Here is a 22352-nt window from a genome sequence, read left to right as displayed (position 1 = left end):
CAGAAGGTGAGTATGTTCCAGCTGTGGTGATGCATGTCCGCTAGCCCAACACTAAGACTAGGCTAAGTTCAAGGCTAGCCTCAGCTACACAGTAAGCTACTGCCCTCCAAAAAATTAGCTATAAATCAAGTTAAGGACCAAAGTTAAAAAAAAATAGACCTATATTGCTTTAGAGGTTACTATGTGAAAGTATTTGCTGCTAATGATATGATCAAATCACTTATCAGCTCAGTGGCAGGAAATTAAAGAGGAAAGAAAAGTCAAAAGTTGAGAAAGGAGAACAGTGGCAAATAGGAATAAGCTGTTCAAAGCTGTACTTGGAGAAAGATAGCTAAACTCTAAAGGTTCAATTTACATAGCCACAGAGCAGAATATGGAAGAAATCTGATCTTCAGGACAAATGAACACTGGACTGGTCAACAGATGGTCTTAGGGAGGTGGAGAGAATGCATGTGTGTATCAGTGGTAGGGGTTTCTTCCAGGCCAGAGGTGTTCTCCTGAGGTGAGGCAATCACAGACGTCAGTCCCCTGGACTTGAAGGAGAGTACTGGCCCAGCCAGAGCCTGTCACACTGTTAGGAATGGGGCGAGCACTGCTGAGCAAAGGACCGGGAGCTGGAAGATCTGGGTTCTAGCCTAGACCTTCAACCAGCCTTGGGGTGCTTGGAATGCTACTGCAACTCTTTAGCTTTTAAAGTCCATACAATGAAGCTGTTGGGTCACTACTGTCCACGTATTAACTATCACAATGAATCACTTAAGTGACACCAATTGGGGAATTTATGCTTCTTTGTGTCTGATTTTGTATGATACAGCAGATTTTTAACTAGGCATAAAATCTGTGTTAGTTTTTGAAATAAGTAATAAAAATCACAAGAAAGACATTATCTGTCTCATGAACTTAAGCCAACTATATACATATGTGATATAATGATTGAACAGGCATTATTCAAAATAGCAGAACTGGTAAGGCATATTTTCATCCAATTTTTAATGAAAAAGTTTAAAAAAAATTTAACTACTTAGACAAATTCACTTTTAATTATGATCATCCACTACATATAAATCATGAGAAAAGACACCTATGTGACAGGTAAGAAAACATCTGCTTTCACATTGCAAGGGATTTACTTGAAGGATGCCTGAATATGCAAACAGCAATATGTGACTTGTAGTAACAGTTCATTTATATTTTAATAAATAAAGCTTGCCTGAGGATCAGAAAAGTAAAACAGCCACACTGGCCAGCCTACAGACCAGGCACGTTTAATCCCAGCAGCCACACTAGCTTAACATAGAAACCAGGCAGTAGTGGTACATGCCCTTAATTCCAGCCCTAGAGAGCATTATAAAACAGGAGAAGACAGCTCTCAGTTTCAGAATGGGATTCCTGGAGGCAGGATAGCCATTTTCAGACTGAGGTAGAGATAAGAGTCAGTGGCTGGCTGTTTTGTTTTTCTGACCTTCAGGTTGAACCTCAATTTGTGTCTCTGAGTTTTTATTAATTTTGCTTCAGTCAATGACCAGCAAATGAGAACTAAGATGTCAGAAGGTATCAGAAGAGAAACTGCTTACTTGAGGCCAAGTACAGAACTCTCATCTCTAAAATTCTGATGCTTTAAAAGTGGCCATGGGACATATTGCAAGGCAAAGGGTTATATACTGCCCGGTACACAGTAACAGCGCACAACAAGTCAGCTGTTACTATAACTTACTCAAACAGAAAAGCGCTGTGATGAGTGTAGAAGATGGATAGAGAATAAAGGCTCAGAAGACATGGAAGGAAAAGCAGGGTAGAAGTTAATCCCCTGAACCAGCCCCAAAGGAAGAAACACACGAACAGAAGCAAGCTACAGTTAAGGATAGCATTTCTGAAAATTTGGTAAACAATATGTCAGAGAAAACTTTACAAATATTCCTTGGGATACAGTCCATATTTTATCTTCAAAATTCATATAGAATTTATCTTTAACATTTATATTAGCTTAAATAAATTGGTGTAAAGGCACTGAGAGATTACCAGTTGGTATTTCAAGTAAAACATCAGAGGAGCTATTAATAAATCACAGGTTGTACAGCACCCCCCACGCCCAGAAAAATCACTGTATCCTTTTGTGAGTCAGCTTTCAAGCCAGAGAAGCAGACACAGGCCATGTGGACAGCATGAGGTAAGAGAGTTTGGGAGACACATCATGACAGGTTAGGAAGTAGAAGGTACAAGCTGAACTCTGTCTCCGTTTACTAATGTCAGCAGCCTTCAGATGAGTCAAAGAAAAGCTATGGGACGGTGAGAAAGCATCTGCCTGGAGAGGAAGGGAAACAGAAGTAAAAAGTCTGGGGTTGGGGAGTCATGGTGTTACTATAAAAGACTGGCTGGTGTTAACTGGGCATCAAAGAGACTGGAAGAAAGGATCCCGGGGATAAGGGTGTGTTTTGAAGAGAAAATGAATTAGGAATAAGGCACAGAAATCAGCTAAACCTTGGCCTGCACATGGGCTTAGCTTACTGGCTGTCAGACGCTGGGGAAATTGAGAGGTGATTAGCTTAAAAGGGAGACCAATGCCTCATACACTTGTGAAGAGTCACTGACACAACAGCTGCATACGTGTTACACGTTTGTGTGTGTGCACACGTGTGTGTATGTGTCTGCTGTTTGCCTGTGCTTTTGTGTATATGTATCCTAGCAATATCTGACACCCTGTACTAATACCTTTAATTTTTGTATTGATATTCCCCCTTGTACACTAAGACTGGAGAAGCTAAGTTTACCTAACTGAATGATATATATAAACTTACTGGCAGAAAGAGTTATTATGACCTGTTATTTTATCACTTACCTCAAGCAAATTAAATAAACAAAAAATCAGAATTTTTCACACTAATTTATGCTAAGATCCAGTATTCTGCAGTACGGAAATTACATGAAACTCTAGTTATTCCTCTGTGAAATATCCATTACCATGACTTATCCATAAGGCTTTTAGAAGCTAAAAATGTCTTTCCAAATACTTTCAGATGGTAAATGTCACTAACTTCTTAATATTTTTGAAGTGAAGCATTTCATAAATTCTTTAAGAAAGATGACATAATCTTAGAAGCTGTCCTGACAGCGTTAAAAAACATTGTAATGGCAGGTTTACAAATACAAGATGAAACTGAAGCCTCTCGCCTTTTTGTTACCAGCATGAACAGGCAAGTTGCTAACCTCGAGATCCATTAACTTCATCTATAGAACGAAGACAAGAATTAAATGACCTGGGAAAGCTCCAAGCTCAGACAGCAGAGGAACCAAAAGCCTAAGAAAGAGTGGCTAAGAATCTATGTGGAGAAAATGTGAAATAACCAATGCAGGTGGGTGGGAAGGTGAGAGAGAGAGAGCGAGCCTAGAGCTTAGAGACAAGCAATCCTTAAAGAACATGGAGAAACAAAGGAAGACCCACAGAAGAAGGGCAGGGTAAGGAGGGTGGTATTTAATAAAAGGCTGAATAAGAGGAGCAGAGTCCACTGGAGTTGGCGACGCAGGCAGAGACTTGTAGGAAGAGCAGTGAGAGGCGGGAGACGGACAAGGGACAGCTAAACTGTGGGGTCAGAGCTGAGAGGAAGTGAGAGTCAGTGAACTGCCGCTTCAAGAAGAACGGCTAGAAACTCTGGGAATGAAGGCAGACGCCAAAGGCGTTCAATTAGATGTATGTATCACATCTTTAATTTTAGGCACGTAAGCCATTATCTCCTTTTCATGTGAAAGATTAATCTGGTTTCCAATAAAATGAAGGTTCAAAGAGTGATGCTATGGTGTCCAACATGTGTGGTCATTTAACATTTAAAATGTAAAATACGCAACAGGTTTTGAAGACTTAGTATGAACCACAATAATTTTATATTTGTTAAGTACTAAACATTAGGCTATTAAATAAATCAGACTTTAAAATTAATTTCAGCTACTTTTTATTTCTTATAATGTGGCCATTAGGTAATGTAGAGTTACAGGTACGGCTTCTTGTATTACATATTACCATGGGATGGAGTTACCTTGCCACATCTGTCCCTTGGCACTGTATTCCCATAGGTCAGCTACTCCATCATGTCTGTCCCCTGGCTACTTCCCAGCTATGCTGCCACCAATTTCCTACCTGGATCCCAATAGGACAAGAAGTCAATCTCTGTCAGATAACAACTAAGTAACATGTAGCAATATTTGCCCATGCCTTTCCCTAAACAGTTAGTGATTTCTAGGAAAACAAATGCTTACTATCTAAGGTAATAAATATTTCAGATATCCTGATTTATCATATTGGTATAGAAATAATGAAAAGTTGTCTTACATAGAATATAGGTTTTATAGTTTTTTCATGACTTAACTGATACTCTAAACTGACCAAACCCAATCCTGTCAAGCACCAAGTTTCTGCTATAAACTAAAACAGGACATGAAGCAAAGTCACTAGGCTTCTGTTCCGTCTGTGGATGCAGTGTGAGAGGCGCTTGTTCTGCACATATGGAATATGTATATTGTTAGTGCACATAGATATGTGTTATCTATAGACATAGCAATGGCATGTTCCCATAGACTAAAACCTACAGTAACCACACATTAAAACTGCTACCTACACACCAAAACCTCTATAATCATATAGAAATACTAAGTAATAAAAATGTAAGCAGCAACCTCCAGCATTAGGTGAAGGAGCCGGTGGCAGCTTATCCAGCTGACCCTGAGGGCACAGGGCACCCACCTTCTGCTTGTCTAAGATCTTCATGGCATAGTACTGCTCAGTGGCTTTGTGCTTCACCAGCATGACTCTCCCAAAGGAACCTGTTCCAAGGGTTTTCTTCCTTTCAAAATCTTCGAGCCCAGCATTACTCTAAACAAGCATAAAGATTACAATAAACCTTTAGATTAGAAATTCCCGCAGGACTGCAATTACTATGACTCAGTGTTATATAATCATAGTGGGTAATTTAACTTGCAGCTTCTCCATGTAGAAACAACACATACGCACTCTTCATATTTCAGATTACTCATTCTACATTCTCCTCTGAATAACAAAAGTCCAGTAACAGAGAAAAATTTTGTAAGATGGAGTATAAAAATAATGAAGGAAATAAAAGCCTTGGCTCAAACATTAATGGTCATATTTCATCCACTGTGAAGTCCTAACACAGCTAATGAACTATCTGTACACTTTAAGAATTACAAAGCCATGGTCAAATAGTGTATATGGTCACAGAACACCTGTAAATAATGGTACAAAATGAAAACAGAGAGATCAGTTTTCGTGCCTCCAAGGAAAGTGCTGCTCTTCAGTGACAGAACTAGTGAGAGCCAAACAACCAGCATCAGCCACAGAACTACACAGCTGTAAAACTCGCCAACAGTTTAGGACTTGGGAACGGCCATTGAACTAGGCAGTGTCCTCAGAACTTTCCCAGGCTTTCTCCCTGCTGTAATAACCTAGTATTACCTAAAACAGGAAGGAGAACAGAGTCTTCATTCCGCAAAGAACCAAAGCTAAAGTCTCAGAACAATAATCAGATCCTTCTCCTCCTTGAATAGCTGTTTTGTTATAAGCAGACATCTTTGTTTGGCTTTCACTAGTGCATAGAAGCAAAGAATTAGAGGCACCAATCCATTCAATTTTCCTCCCACAACAAAACGAAAATTACTAGGAACAAATTATGTACTAGCAACAAGTACTAATTGCTGACCCATCTGTTTAATAGGTTTCATTATGAAGATTCTCATGAAAACCTCAGAAAAATATTTCCAAGGCTCAATCTTGGGTTACCTTGAGCAAACCCTGATGGGGTATGACTCTTTGTATGGACAGATCTGGGGTAGGACTCTTTGTACGGACAGATCTGGGGTAGGACTCTTTGTACGGACAGATCTGGGGTATGACTCTTTGTACGGACAGATCTGGGGTATGACTCTGTGTACGGACAGATCTGGGGTAGGACTCTGTGTACGGACAGATCTGGGGTATGACTCTGTGTACGGACAGATCTGGGGTATGACTCTTTGTACGGACAGATCTGGGGTATGACTCTTTGTACGGACAGATCTGGGGTATGACTCTTTGTACGGACAGATCTGGGGTATGACTCTTTGTACGGACAGATCTGGGGTATGACTCTGTGTACGGACAGATCTGGGGTATGACTCTTTGTACGGACAGATCTGGGGTATGACTCTTTGTACGGACAGATCTGGGGTATGACTCTTTGTACGGACAGATCTGGGGTATGACTCTTTGTACGGACAGATCTGGGGTATGACTCTTTGTACGGACAGATCTGGGGTATGACTCTTTGTACGGACAGATCTGGGGTATGACTCTTTGTACGGACAGATCTGGGGTAGGACTCTTTGTACGGACAGATCTGGGGTATGACTCTTTGTACGGACAGATCTGGGGTATGACTCTTTGTACGGACAGATCTTGGGTATGACTCTTTGTACGGACAGATCTGGGGTATGACTCTTTGTACGGACAGATCTGGGGTATGACTCTTTGTACGGACAGATCTGGACAGCAGAAGAGGAGCTCCACAGTAAAGCAAGTGCATCCATCCAGAGATACAGCCTAGTCTCTTGTTACATCATTACAGAGGGAAAGCAAGGTTACATTTGCTTATAAAATTCTATGACACTGTTCATTTCACATTTGTGAGAACTCTTACCAATGAAGAAAAAAGTCTTCATAATTCTGATTGAATTAACTTTGTGGTTTTATATCTAATTTTTGATTTTACTAAAACAGGTGGGCTAATATAGTCACCCTCAAGTAGTGGGAACAAACAGTGCCCAACAGAATATCTCTTCATGTTTAATCGTTGCTTTTCTTCATATGATAAAAGAATGCCTCCTCCCCTGCCCCCTTTCTAATATTTCCGGAGATAACTTGTATAACTAAAAATTGGTATTTCAGAAAATATTGAGCTTGTATCATAGCAACTGGAATTAGTATCAAAACTTAACAACAGTCTTGGCAAATAGCTAGGTGGTAGAGAGCTTGACTAGGATACGTGCGACCCTAAGCTCAAATCTCAGGAGTGTTCCAAGAAACAAAATAACAGCAACCACCCACCTGCCCTTCAGAGATTCTATAAGAAGAGGGTTGCTTTTTCAATGGCGGTAACTATAAGACTGTTAATTAATGGATGATATCACTGCAGTAGGGTGGAATTCCCACCATAGTATATGCTTACTAACAACACTTAAAAATTAAACTTTCTGGAGCAGCAATAAATTAAGGCAGAATTGCGATTTTGTATCACACAGGTGTCTCTAGCATAGAAAACACAGCTTCCTTACCGGGGGAGGGTTCTCCCATTTCCGCAGAAAGTCTTCTTTGGCTTTGGCTAGAAATTCTTTCACTGGAAAAAAAGAAAAGAAAAGAAAAATGGATGGTGTCTTGAAAGAATGCTCATGTCACATTAAAGAAGACAGGCGACGTGGTATATGGATACAAGTATCCTTGTGTGAGCTACTGTTGTAAGGACAGGGTGTCCACCAATGTGACCTTACAGGGGGCTATCAAGAGTCTCCAATGTCTAAGAGCCTCAAGCATTGCTCTATATAGGGACCACTCTAGCAACTTCAAGCCCAATAACAACAATGTCCCAGGAAACATATCCGAAAGTCGTGTAGAAGATACCAATCAAGGGCAAATCCTGCCGTGAATAAGCTAGAAGAGTTTGAACAGAGTTGAAACGTAAGGTGAGGGTATTCACATGTCTTGGTCTAGGGCGTTCCAAGAACAGCTGGCTGTGGTAAAGGGCAGTTCCAGATACAGCATTTGTGCGTTAGATCTGTGGTCTCTACCAGCAGAGAGCAAAGGAGAAACCACACACTGACAGCTACCAGATCCTCAAACCCATAAACCCGAATGGAACAAAACGCTACAACAATACAAACTACTTCAAAAACTAGCTCTGAACTTGTAGAGAAAATTAAACTGAATGTCTGATTTAAAATTTACATTAAAATAAAGCCAAACAAAAGCCAGTGCTAAGACAATGGCTAATGACAGCTGCATTTGTACGGAGCAGTGGTTTGTACTGAGTCATTTAAGAGGATCCACTTACACATGCCTCCCACAGGTTCACTAACAAGGGCTTCGGCTGGAAAACAAACTTCCATGTTTTAGAAACAAATACTCTTGAACGTTTTAAAAATTTGATATATTCTTATGTTTTATGTGAAAAATGAAAATACAGTCAGATTATACAAGATCCCTTTGCTATTTCTCTTTCATTCAGCAGATTCCTGACATCTCCCTGTCTGACTCTATGCAGGAGCAAAGGATAGAGAACTGACAGCCACGGAAACAGTAAGATGACGGGGGCGACTTCAGAAACACTGAATGGCCTGGACCAGAGCCAAAAGCATGCTAGACATGGTGGTCAGGTCTGTGATCCTGGCATGCGGGAGGCTGAGGCAGCTGCAGTGTGTGTTCAGATAGCCTGGACTACACGGTGAGCCCCAGGAAAACCTAGTCTATTGAAAGAGGACTCTGTCTCAAGCAAACAAACAACCAAACTACGAAAACAAAAGACAACACCTTTTCTACAGTATACCTTTGGCCCGCCCCACCCAGCACTGACCAAAATGGTGCTTGGCATCTAACTGCTTTGCCCTCTTAACATAGTGATGATGACAAGTGTCAATGACAGACGGTTGTTTTAAAAGAACACTGGCTTCTGCATTTCTGGGAGGATCATTTTACTACTTTCTAAGAACTGTACTACACAATATTTCCAAAACATTAGAGAAAATTAACTTTCAAAGTTAAAATTCTCATGTACCAACAGTTGCGCCTAATCAACACGTGACCTAATTCAGTCTAGGACTGGAAAAGTCAAGAGGTTTTGGATCATGGTGTGATCTTTGTATTTCTAGTATGTATGTGTCTCTAGTATGTATGTATGTGCACTATTTAGATACAAAGACTAATATAATTGGTTCTCAATAAAATAGTTTACACATATATATGTATATATGAAAAATGAAAACTGACAAAATAAAATATTTTATATTGAACAGTCAGTATACTGGCTGCAGCCGAAGAGCGTTGGTTTGCTTTGTTTGAGCTCCAGGATTCCAACCCAGGAGCACATAGCTGGCCGATCTCCCACCACTGGGCCTCATCCTAGGTGCAAGAAAGCTGGCTCTATAAGGTTTGTTTGTTTGTTTGTCTGTTGTTTCCCATGGACTAGAGATGCCTGCACATGGTCATGACTTGGAAAAGATGGCTTTAAGTTAAATTAAAAAAATATATCTTGGAACATAAAATTGTGGCTCCTGAGAAACCACACTACACTTGGTGATCTTTAAACAACAGACAATCCAGAACCTCATGTATTTTCCATGAACTGATTTTATATTTCAGATACGGGTGGCTTTAACTTCTAACTGCTTTTCTATGGGTATTTTCACAATTGCTCCCCATTGACATATTAGTAGGTAACAAAACAATAGCTGGGGAAGACGGGCAGACTCACACACTGTAGCCCTGTAATCCATTCAATCAGTGCACTGTGAGGTTCTCAAATTTCAGTTTTCTTCTGCTCTAATACGTAGTCCGACCAGACATCTAACCATTTGGAGCAGTGTGATAGGCTGGTGCGGTTTTTGGAACCTGGTACCTAAAAGGAACAGTGGTTCCGCTCTGTGATCACAGGGACCGTCAGCAAAGCTCCAGAATGTCTAACTATGCTTAGAAAAGCCTTCACGGAAGGGGTTTCTCAAGCACATTTTGTTCTGTGTTGTTTAATAAGGGAGCAAACTAGATATAAAAGAGGGCACACCAAAAATCCAATTTATTCATTCACGATTTTACTTATTATACAAATGAAATGATTTTCTCTTCAGTTTTGGTCATTTCTGGTCTGTCACGTTGCACTCTAGAAGAACACAGCAAAGGAGTCTATAAGCTCACCCAGGGATTGTTCTTATTGTTCACCTGGCCAAGGAATGAAGAAAGACGCAACAAGAGACAGGTCTCCTGCATTTCCACAAATACAGAAAAACTCTCATTTCTTACCACTTTCTCCACCACACTGATGTTTTCATACATTACTTGAAAACAAGTCACAACTTGAAAGTCAGATTAAAGCTCATTTAATCAGGAAATTTAACTAAAACGTCATGTATGCTGTAATTTTGCCCATGCCGTTCACGTAGCTCTACAATGAACGAGAATATTTCAGTGGCGACATTAACAAATTCACACGGTGTTGTTAGACTTGAGAGTTGCTTATCTATCATGACACATTGTGAGTCACACTGGGCAAAGGTCTAACTGCTGGATGTGATCATGAGCATCTCATGTGCAGAATGCGTAGATTTATTACTGAAAACGCGACAATGCTGCTACTGATGTTGAACTCTGGAGTCTCTAAGGAGACACAACTCATCTCCTCAGCACTCCTCACAAAATGCAAGGACCACGTTCAGTCCAAATATATTAGAAAACACAACCAACAAAATATAAACTTCCTAGGACAAATGTACAACTATAACATTAATTGTTTCACTCAAAATCTCTAACACTCTATCTTTTCAAAAGCCACCCTTCATAAGCCTAAGTGATACACAGCCCATGTCTTCTGCCTTCTGCTTCAGAGAGCTTTCTTCATTAGCTGTAAAACATCACACAAGGACTACAACACCTAGATGATGATCTTATAAAAATCCAACATAAATTTAATTCAATAATTTTCTTCATTACAAAAATATTTTATTAAGTCAAAATAATAAAATCAAACTATGAGAATAATAAAAATTTACAAACAAATGAATAGAAAGTTTTAAAATAAACACTTGTTTTATTAAAAAAAGAGTTGCCTACCAGATATGTCTGAAGAACAGGAAGCTTGTGTACAAAAAAAAAATAAAATAAATTAAATAGTGATTAAAACATACCCATAAAGTCGTAGCATGTTAGAATAAAGTCATTTATATACATTTTCTAGAATATATGTAGAAATAAAATGTTAATGTAAAGACTCATTTATTTGACTGCATATATTCAAATAATACAATTCAAAATATCAAAAAAATGAAACTAACAACTACTATTTGATACCAAAATTTGTTTCATGGTAATTTTCCTTAAAATTACAGGTGACTGGGCATGGTGGCGCCCTCCTTTGATTCTAGTACTTGGGAGGCAGAGAGGCAGGCAGATCTCTGTGAGTTTAGGGCCAATCTGGTCTACAAAGCGAGTTCCAGGACAGCCAGGACCGTTACACAGAGAAACCCTGCCTTGAGGAGAAGTAAAAGTGCCAATAAATTTGCCAAGGGTTCCTGGTGAAGCACCGTGGGACACATCTGTGCTGAGTCTTGAGGGACAGAGCTGCTCCGACAGGCAAGGTTGGAAGAGACTGTGTATAAGAGGCATGGAATTCACTTGTCCCACCTGGCAGTCTTTAGAGACAGCAAGGAACATGCACCTGTGAGGAACAGGGACGATGCCTACTCCCGCTGCTCTCTGTCAGCTAAAATAACACTGAGACAAGAAAAGGTTAAGGCCAGAACTGCCATTATTCACAGGTGATGCACGGTTGCTTACACAGAAAATTCCAGAGACTCTCTCGCTGTCATCTTAGAACACACAATCTGACAAGGCTGCTGGATACACTATAATTCCATAAACATCTACTCAGGGACGAACTGAATTCAAGATTCCTTCTTTAGTCTCAGGAAGTCTTTTACTGAACTAAAACATTTTAAAATTTTAATCTAGTTTTGTCTTGTTTTGACAAGGGCCTCACTCTGTCCCCATGGCTAGACTGCTACTTGCTATGGCTCAGATGGGCTTGAACACAGGCCAATTCTCCTGTTTCAGTCTGTCCAATGCTGGGATTATAGACATACACTCCCATGATCAGCTTGAATAAATGGGTACAGTTTTAATCTGGTCTTTAAAAATGCTTTGATCAACCAGGGGCTGTCGCTAACACTTTGGCTCGCTCTTGGGACTCTCTTCCTCATATGGATTGCCTTGCCCAGCTTAAACACAAGGGGAGGTGCTTAGCCACGCCAAAAGTTGTTGTGCCATGTTTTGTTCATATCCATAGAGACCTGCCCCTTTCTGAATAGAAACAGGAGGAGCAATGGAGGGGGGAAGAGGGAGAAGGGAGGGAATCGGAGGAGAGGAGGGAGGGGAACTTCAGTTGGGATGTAAAATAACTAACTAAAAATGCTTTCCATCAAAAGCTATAGCTCTTATTTGTATTTTCTGTTTTACTGCCTTCCACTCAAGTCTGTCACTCATTTCTCCTGGACTCTTTACCTATGCTGGACTTGCACAAACTCATTGGCTTGTGTAGCTCTTTCCTGAACACTTCACAATCTCTCTTAAGATGCATTTCAAAATCCACTTTGGCTACACTCCATAAATTTAAATATATAGTTGAATTTTAATTTATATAAGTTACTTCTTGGCCCCTGGATTATCAGAATTTTGTAAATCCATAAGCAAACACATTTGTGTTTGTAAAAGAGCCTTTATTGACTGAACTCAATTACTCCATGTCCAAGACTGTGAGTAAGTAAATAAATAAATATATCTCACATCTTTGAAATTTGTTGAATATGATTATAGAATTCATTTTATAAGCATTCTTTATATTGTCTTATTCTGTGATCACTAGGTAAGAAATCTCTATTAATTTATACATTTTATATTTTATAATTTCTCCCAAATAGGTCAGTTTTGCCTTATGCATTTTGAGACTTAGAGGCATATATGATTTTCATTCTGCTTGTCATTGATGTTAAATGGTGAACCACATAAAGACTCTGGTCTCTGAGATCTTACAACATGATACTCTTGTGAAGACCCTCACAAGTGTGGAGATTTGCTCTAGGATGGTGAACAGAAGCTTGACTGTTGTTTTACCTGCAGGAAATGTCAAGGCTTGTCCTAACGGAGGCTCAGCACCTGTTTCTGCTGGGATCAATATGTTACTAGCCTGGATTTGTCCCAACAGTGTGTTTTATTAGCAGCTCCATAGACCACAAAATTAATATACATTAAATCCTGAAGCCTCCTAGAGGGGTAGCAGCTGATGCTGACTGTTCAAAAGAGGCATCCCACATGAATGAACACACACGTCCGCCCCTACCACGTGAGTGAGCACACACATCCCACCCTAACCAGACACTCAAGCCCAGACGTGAGCTTCCTGTCTTGCCAACAGTTGGTTTCCTAACTTACACTGCACTGGGAGATCCTTCCAGGGTCCTGATAGCACAATCCCAGGCTGCACAGAGGGAAGAACTTGGTTTCTCTTTTGTGAGGACATTTAACTGGAGAGTCCTCAGCTGGCCATAGTCGAGCACACCTTTAATCCCTGCACTCAGGAAGTGGATCTCTGTGAGTCTGAGGCCAACATGGACTACATAGTGAGTTCTGGGATAGCTAGACCTATACAATGTGGCTCTGTCTTACCACCTCCTCCCTCCACCCCCCCAAGAAAGAAAGAAAAAAGAGGAGAGCCGTTTGGACAACAAGGTATATAAAGAGTGGGAGAAATGAGAATACGAGCAAAGAGGTCAAGATCATGATGATCAGCTTACCTGAGCTAATAATGGGAGACCACCAACTCTGGCCTGAGGGGGGGGAATCAGAATCTGACCAAACTAGGCCCTCTGAAAGAGAGTCACAGTTGTATGGTTGGGGCAGACTGTGGAGCCACTGGCAGTGAGATCAGGATTTATCCCTACGGCTTGTTCTAGCTTTCTGGAACCCATTCTCTTTGGAGGGATACCTTACTCAGCCTAGATATAGTGGGGAAGGCCTTGGTCCTTCCTCAAAGCAATGTGTTAGATTTTGTTGACTCCCCATGGGAAGCCTCACTCTCTCTGAGTAGTGGGGAGGGAATGGGAACTGGGATTGGTATATAAAATGAGAAAAGATAGTTTTGTTTTGTTTTTTAAAAAAAGAAAATCTATGGCTTATTTCCATCCCCTCTCCTTTTTTTTCACCGTGGGATTTTTTTTTAATTCTTGTGAATTTAGAATTTACTTAAGGGATGCTTGTTACAGAGTCTTCAGCATTCTAAGGTACTGGATCTTCATTTTTTTCCCCTTAGAAGGAGCTCTTTTGTTGTTGTTTTGTTTGTGTGTTTTTCCTCACTGGAAAACTGGAGTTTAAGATTTAAAACCTAGATATTGGAAGATCGATTTGTTTCCCTTAAAATTCAAAACTGCCACCAGCAAGTGCATGGTGCTGGGATCTTTATTAATTTTATCAAAGCACAATGACGGCTTCTGCTTTGCAGAGGAAGTTTTCTTCAAGATTTTTTTCTAATGCGCTATGTGTGAAGCATGGTGGTGGTGGTGGAGGTGGTGGAGGAGGAAGAGGAGATGGTGGTGGTGGTGGTGGTGGTGGAGGAGGAGGAGGAGGTGGTGGAGGTGGTGGTGGTGGTGGTGGTGGTGGTGGTGATGGTGGTGGTGGTAGTGGTGGTGGTGGTAAGTGCTGGAGGTCCCTGGCACCAAAACGAAAAGTATGTTTGCTTAAGTAATTAAAAACCACCACCACCACCAAAACCTGTTCTTTCTACTGTTATTACTGCCCCGTGTGAACACTGCTCTGAATTTGCAGAATGACCTGCTTCTATCTAACAGAGTTCTCTTCACTTCATAGGCTCTCATTTCTGCTGCACCAGTGACTGCGCTGTATATTTTGAAGCAGTAACTGGCTGCAGAACCAAGACTCGCCTCCTGCTCCCGAGCCTAGGTTGCTGACTGCACCATTACACCTGGCTCCCATCTCAAAGTTTCACGTATTTACATTCATTTTTGGATGACTACGTGTGCGGTGCATGCACGTGTGTGCGAGCGGGAGTGCAGATGCCCGTGCAGATCCCTATCCCCACCTTATTGCTTAGAGACAGAGTTATTGTCTGAACCACAAGGAAGTTGTCTTGGCTCTAATGGCTGGCCACCTGTTTCCACCCTAGGTATTGGGGTTACAGGCACATGAAACCTTGCTGAACTTTTATGTGGGTCCTGATTCCAAGCTCACGCCCTCCCTCATGCTTGCACAGATCTCTTACCCATGAAGCAGGCTCCCCAGTCTGAGCAACCGGAAGCTTTATCTTGCTCAGGTCCGTCACATCCTGGAAGGGCTTATCAAGCTAGTTAATTCACTTTCCGACCACGACCAGTCATGGGATGCCCTGGTCTAATGCAGCCTGCTGGCTACCTTCCAAGAACCAGGTGCATTTTCTTATAATCTTTCCAGATCACAACAAGATGCTGCTTTTCTACCCTTGCCTGATTTTAGCCCCTTCTTTTCATCCTAGTCTTCTGTTGTTTTCTTAAAGAGTCATCTTATTATGAATGTGTATGCAAATATCAATGTGTATTGTGAGTACATGCACACATAAGTATGCTTTCGGACCTGGTGAAATCATATGCTCCCTGATGTGGGTGCTGGGACTTGAACTCAGGTACTTAAGGTTGAGCAGCCAACGCTTATAACTGCTGAGTCATCTCTCCAGCCCCTCTAGGTTTATCTGGTTTCTTCCTTCCTATTTAGTATTCATTCGAAATACTGAAGAACTAGTTCAGATGCTCTCTATAGGTTTTTTTTTAAACAAATATTTCTAAATATGAGTTCATTCTTTTCTCTTGAAGGCTGTGATTTTATTCTTTAATCATGTATTGCCCCTTCTATTAGGCTCTAAATTGTTACTTTGCTTTATCCATAAATGATGGGAAGCATTTAAAATCTTCACACATGATCTAAAATAAGGTAGCTAATTTTTTAAAAAATTTTTTTCTCACCTCCTATTGTAGGTGCTATTAGAATTAAGTTCTTGGATATTTTTGTCTGTATGCACATACATTATTAAATAATCCAGCAACTTTCAGTGGTTGTAGGAGCTGGAGAGATGGCTCAGGAGTTGAGAGCACTGGCTGCTCTTGCAGAGGACCCAGGTTCAGTTCTCAGCACCTACATGAAGGCTAATAACCATCTAAAACTCCAATTCCAGGAGATCCCGATGCCTTCTCATGGCCTCTGGTTACTGTACGCACGTAGTGCATATTCAAGGTAAAAACACTCACACAACAACATGAAGGAAGTATGTAAGTATTCAGGACTACAGGAAACTTGTTGGTTATTGATGCCAGGCACATCAACAGAAAACCCTGTCATACTAAGAAAACAAAAGGCCGTCTTTTCATTTTGCAATGACCTAATGAATTCTTGGCTGTCCCAATAGAGCTGCTTGTTGTACGCCAAAGCAAAGGGTAGCCTTTCCACAGGCCTCATCCTGGGAAGATAGGAAAGGTGAACGCTTCTTTCTCTTTCTTAGAGACAAATACTCCAGAGTAAAACAGACTTTAGAGGGTGACCATCATCTGGTCTAGGCCATTTCTGGGAAAATGCCCTTCCTCAACTGCAGGACTGCTGAACTGCTCTCACAGCTTTGGTCTTACGTTTTCAGTCAAACATAAAAAGAAATCAACCAGCTGCTTACTCTTGTCAGGTCTGTAGCATTTCTGGGAACCACAGAATATCAAGCTTTCTTCTTCAGATTCACGCTCAATTAAGTTAGACCAAGATGCAAGCTCACCTAGAAGCTTTCTATATTGACACATAAGATCTGTCCATAATTACTGTGTGCATATGGTGTTTCTATAGATACAGTGTATAATGTGCAACTCAGGGGGAGCATATCTGTTTCCTCAAATGCCTTATTTTTGCAGTGAGAGCATAAAAAATTTTCTCCACTGAATTAACAAAATGCAGGATCATCATCTCTTGCCCCCTACTGTGAGCAGAACACCAGTGCTTCCTTCCCTCATCGAGTTGTAACCAAGCACCCATTAACAAGGGTTTCCGCCCGCCCCCTCCTGTTCTTCACTGAGGGTTCTGTTGTAGGTATGAGAGCCAGGAGAGCATAGCAGCTGCATCTGTCAGATGACTAAGCTCCATCTTGCACAAACACCACAGAAACCTATGTTACATACTGTGATGCTAGAATATCAGACCAGAGAAAATGAAAGTCATGTGATCTTAGAAGCAAAACCAAGAAAGGTGTTATGATCCAGGCTCCCTCACCAGCCCCAGTGCTGGTCCTTGTCAAAGCTTCGTTACCTTTGCCTGGAACTCAACACCTGGGCATCCCGACAACACCTGTGTCTGTGTACACTGCTCCTGCCCGAGAAGGCTCTGTATCTTCTAGTCAAAGGGCTTCATGGAACTCAACAGAGTTTTGGGAGAATTCCTTTAGAATTTCTTCACAAAATTTGCTTAATAGGAGAAAATCTCCACCAAATGAAAAAAAAACACTTAAAAGAGGACAGTAAAGACTCTTTTTACGTTTACAGGCAGTTTTTAATGCCAGAGAGATGAAAGAGTAGATAAGTACAATTTAGTCTCTGCATCATTTTTGTCTTCATGTTTCAAGATAGACATATGAACACTGTGATTACTGTGTTTTCTGAAACAGCTCATACAGCTGATATGTTCCCTCGTAATATAACACGGGTTCAGATTCATAACTAATGAATATTACTTGGTCATTCACGTAGCCTTCTAACTTGGCTTCCTTGCTTCACTTGGGACACTGGAATAACTAGTAGAAGCACATATATGGCCAAAGGAAGGCTTTCACTTAGGAGCTCCAGATCAGGAACTCTCAGGTAAATATATAATTTCCTTTTTTAAAAAATATTGTTACACATCATAAATTTGCTTGAAGGTACAGAAACATCACCGGCAGAGTTTGTAATGGAGTCCCGCACAGGGTGATCCTCATGATGTCTACGAGAACATACATATGGAAGAGCATTCCTCGGAGGTACTCATATGCAGAGGCCAGGAGGGAAAGCTGTCTCTCCTGACCTGCTACGGAGTTTAATCTCTAGTTCAGTGGCAATTACAGAATTTCAAGTTTCACACTGGGTTAAGAAATGGACTTATTTCCATTTCAAATTCAGTGTGGAGAGTCATCTGAAGAGACACTGGAAGCTTGGGAGGAGACAGCAAGTTAGTCAGAAAATGGTGCTGACAGGAGAGATGGAATGACCAGCACCAAAGGCCTTCCCGGTGATACTGTCTGGAGAAGACCTGATGTACGATCAACAGAACTAATGATCAAATACACAGCTCGGGGTCAGGAGTTATAAACAGCCCCAAGATTCTGTTGTGGGGTCATTAAAAGAAGTGTGGACCCAAGATGACGGAAAGAACAAACAGACTCTTGGAATGGGTGTTTCAGGTAGTGACAGAGGCGCAGGCATAGATGAGATCACTCAGAAAACACAGCACTGAGAAGGCCAGAGCCAGATTTCCAGAGAAGACGAATATCTAATCATCCGGAAGTAGAAAGGAATAGTTTTACAGCTCTTTCCACAAACAGCTCGGTGTGTGTACCACACACACAAACATCATGTTGTAATTCCAGACTCAGATAAAAAGGCCCAATATTTGACTATTTTCACTAATGAAGCCACATTCTTTTGTATTTTTCTATATTTTGAAATGGCTAGAGCATTCAGTCACAGCATGAGTGAAATTATTTGAGACTGAACATTCTCGAAAAAGCCCATGTCCATTTGTTATTCCACACTTAGTGTAGTAGAAAAGGCTGTTAGATCACACACAAGATCACGTAATGAACTACTTTAACCCAGAGCTTTCTTGAAAGAAAAATAAAACAAGCAAGGAGCAGCAGCAATGTCTTCAGCTAAACACATCAGACTGTAAGATCCCCACAACACCACAGTGGGGGCTGAAGATGCTAAGGTTATGTGCGAGCTTTCAAAGGAAACATGGCTTTATTCAACTAAATAAAGACAACCAGGTCTATGCAGTTTCATATTTGTAGAAATCCTAGAAAAGTCAACATATTGATTTCACAGTATCAGCCCAGATTTCAAGGGTTAGGTCAGAAATAGCTACTCTGGAAACAAGAATATAACTGTCCAGTAGAGTCTTAACATTTCACATAGAAAACAGCCCCTTCTGTATCGAATGCACTCTACAGCATGAACAGCGTTACTGCAGCAGGATAAGGAGCGTTTCCTGGCTATAATGAAGTCATCACTACTTATGGAAGAAAGGTTCTTTGGCTTTGTATTTCTTCACTATACCATAAAATCCCAAATCTTTCTGATTCGGAACCTAATCCCAAATGTCTTAAGTGTGACCCCTGTTATCACAGGGTCACATAATGCTCTGGAAGTGACACCTGGCCTAGTCTTTCCACCTCAGCAGAGATGCTAACGGGCTATGCTCTGAGCAAACACTCACTGACAGCAGCAGCATGTCTATTTTTAGCTGCAGGTTTGCTTGAAGTGAACAGCCCCTGCTCTGTGATAAGCTGCAGTACATACTACAGCAGATTTTCTCAAAAAAATAAATAAAAGCACTTTTGGACATGCTTAGAAAAATGAATAATCATAGCAAAAGATTCATTTTCACAAATGTATATAGTCTCATAAATAATTTCCCTAAAATAATTTTAACAAAGCCTTCAGAGTCAAAACACATTTATTTATTTTATCCTTAATTCACTATTCTAAACCAATTATAATTAAAAGCAACCCTCCAAAAATCTATAAAATTTTGGCAGCATCTTATTTTGCAGGATTAGAATTTAAAAATAGAGCCCCAAAGAAGCCAACAAAAAATAGTTTTTTGGGTAACAAAAGTCAAGTTAAATATGATTATCTCAAGCATCATATACTAAAATAAAAACCTCTTTTTGCTGCATTGGTTTTCTACTTATTAATTTACCACACAACACAGTCAACAACAGCAGTGCCAGTGAATACAAGAAATCAAACCATGAAAACATCAGAAATGGAATGCTGGGCTACCAACACTGTTATTGTTTATAGTTCTCAATGGCTTTTAAAGGCACTTTACAATAATGCCTACTTTAAAAGCATCGACACAAACGTTATTTACCACAATCTCCACATAAATACCTTTTCCTCTTGCAGTTAAACATTTTAAAAATATATATATAGCCGAAGAGTCTGCGAGACCATACTTACCATTCATGATGACAGCCAACCTCTCCAGAGCATATTGCTCAGAACAACAGCCCAGCAGCAAAGGGAGTTATGCTAATCTCCGGAGGCAGAGCGATGGTGTAAACACATTCGCTGGAGCAGGCAGCAGAACACCAAGAGCTCTCTTTTGTTTTAAAAAGAAAAGCCCCCAGAAGCAAAGCCTAAATGCCCAGTAGGAGGTACCCCTAAATAACAGAATATGCCAAAGATGTTTTATGTAATCAGGTTTAGCGTTTCTTTCCCCCCTTAAGCTAGCTATCCTAGCTTCCTTCATATACCTCCAGAATCACTCAAAATGGCAGGAAGAAAATGCGAACCAGAATGTATATGATATTCTCAATTGTAACAGCACAAGTTGTTACCACGGCAACATTAGACCAGCATTATCAGTTTCCTCTAACCAAGAGGTAGCTTTCCTAAAGCTTCAATCAACCAAAACAAAACGCCTTTTTATTTTAGGGCAACATGATCTCCAAACTACAACATTCTATACATTTAAGCACTGAACTACCCTTTTAATACATCTTTTAAAGATATTTTTAAGATTTCTTCTTCCCATACTCACACAATCCCATGTTGAATCCGGCGAGGAGCAGACGGCAGAATGACTGCACCTAGACGCCTTTCATCACAGCAGCTCGTCCTGCTAGCTGCCGACCTCACCGCGATTAGAGTGCTCTGTGCTGTTGCTAGTGACTATTGGCGATGAATCTCATTGCCCAGATCGCTGACAGCTTTCATTTTTCATGAGCCAAAAGCTATACTGCAGCACAAATGTTAACCATTTATACATTCTGTATCAATCATGGGAGAGGCATAATATAATGCTATACATAACCTGCTTTTATAAGGAAAATCAGGGAATAATATTTGTAAATTTTCATTAAATTCAGCATTAAGTATCTGATATTAACCAGATAATATTTAAGAAAAAGACAACACACAATAAATTTACTGGTAATCATTATTCAAGTGTGACATTCCTCCCATTAAACAGGACTCTGAGCACAGATTGTATGGCAAAGTGGGGAGGCTGGATTGCATGACGAGTGGGTTGTGCTAATCTCACAGACCTAAGGTCTGTACCACTAATGACCCAAAGGGCCTCGAGAACCATGTCTGTGAGGCAGAAGTTCAGCAGATGAAGCAGCCGCCCCTTTAAAGTTGCCAGGAGAGGCAGGACTTGTGATGATGGACACTCAGTCAGGAGCCTTCCCCCCAAGAAACAACTAGCAAGCTGGACAAAACTACTGGAAAGGAGGTTCACTGCTCTGGTACAGATTAAGCACAGACAAGCTGAGAGACATCAGGAGGCACCACAGCGCTCTGGGAAAGAACACTGAAGTCTGCGGCTTCTTGTCCGCTCAGATCCCTCCAGTTTGGCCTGGGAGGCTTACAGGCCCTGCCAGAGGAAGGCCCGAAGCCCCACATGTAATACTATACGTGAGAAGGCAAACTGTAAGTGAGGAGTCAGTGGGGAAATATCCAGCTCCTTTAGCTTAATGCCCTGCAGAAATGGACAGCAGACAGATGGTCTAGCAAGAGGTTTAGGAAGGAAATAGAGAGAAGACAGAAAGGAGCTAAACTCTCTAAAAGTCCCTAAATGCACAGGACTTTATGACCCCCATTTGAGATCCCAAATGTAAAGCTCTATGGCCCACACGTGTGCTGCCCCCCTCCGCACAGCTCCACCAGCACGCCCTCTGACGGTGTGTATCAACTGAATTTTGGGACTCAGGGTAAGAGATAAACCAAGAGTAAATTACATAAAATCAGAATTTAGAGACGAGCAGCACAAACCATGAAGGACACTAAATCTACAAACTGGACTAAAGATGTTTAAATAAAAAGACCAATTATTGAAGCAAAAAATTAAGCCAAGTATAGAGCTACTATAAATATCTCATTTTAAGGACTTGATTTTTGCCCAAACCCATATAATTCATAAGAAGAAGAACAAGTAGTTAACAGAAACTGTCCCAGAACTGGGATTTATGTACAATTTAGAAAATATTTGCAAACATTTAGTAAAATGTTGAACGAAATGAAGGGGAACTGTTCAAAGAGTTGATGAGAATGATACAACAGATGGGAATTTCAATACAGAAAGGGAAATATGAAAAACAAAAAGTAGAGACCTGGTAAGTCAATATGAAAAATGTAACTCACTATAATTCTGACATCACATTTCAGAAGCAGAAAAGATCTAACTTGTAAATGTGAGCTGAAGATAGACTCGAAATATGAACAATATCAAGAAAAGGAAACAGTCTTAGAACTATATTTAATACCGAGGGTCCAACACA

The 22352-nt window shown here is 40.6% G+C and overlaps 1 protein-coding gene across 7 annotated transcripts in view; it reads right to left on the bottom strand.

The window, feature by feature from the left end:
- Prkacb (protein kinase cAMP-activated catalytic subunit beta) overlaps window positions 1-22352 on the bottom strand; it is an 87400-nt gene that overhangs the window by 25958 nt on the left and 39090 nt on the right. For 2 of the 7 annotated variants that reach the window (XM_075981117.1, XM_075981116.1), the window contains exons 2-3: window positions 7315-7376; window positions 4733-4861 (exon numbers count right to left, since the gene is read on the bottom strand). In XM_075981117.1, coding sequence (XP_075837232.1) covers window positions 4733-4861; window positions 7315-7376 — 191 coding nt within the window. Of the gene's footprint in view, window positions 1-4732; window positions 4862-7314; window positions 7377-10852; window positions 10877-20028; window positions 20360-20611; window positions 21207-22352 lie in introns of those variants that run through there. The other 5 variants (XM_075981120.1, XM_075981118.1, XM_075981119.1 and 2 more) reach the window with 5 other exon arrangements.

The sequence above is a fragment of the Microtus pennsylvanicus genome, chromosome 7 (genome assembly GCF_037038515.1).
Source record: "Microtus pennsylvanicus isolate mMicPen1 chromosome 7, mMicPen1.hap1, whole genome shotgun sequence".
Classification (NCBI taxonomy): domain Eukaryota; kingdom Metazoa; phylum Chordata; class Mammalia; order Rodentia; family Cricetidae; genus Microtus; species Microtus pennsylvanicus.
This window is presented reverse-complemented; position numbering and strand designations above follow the sequence as displayed.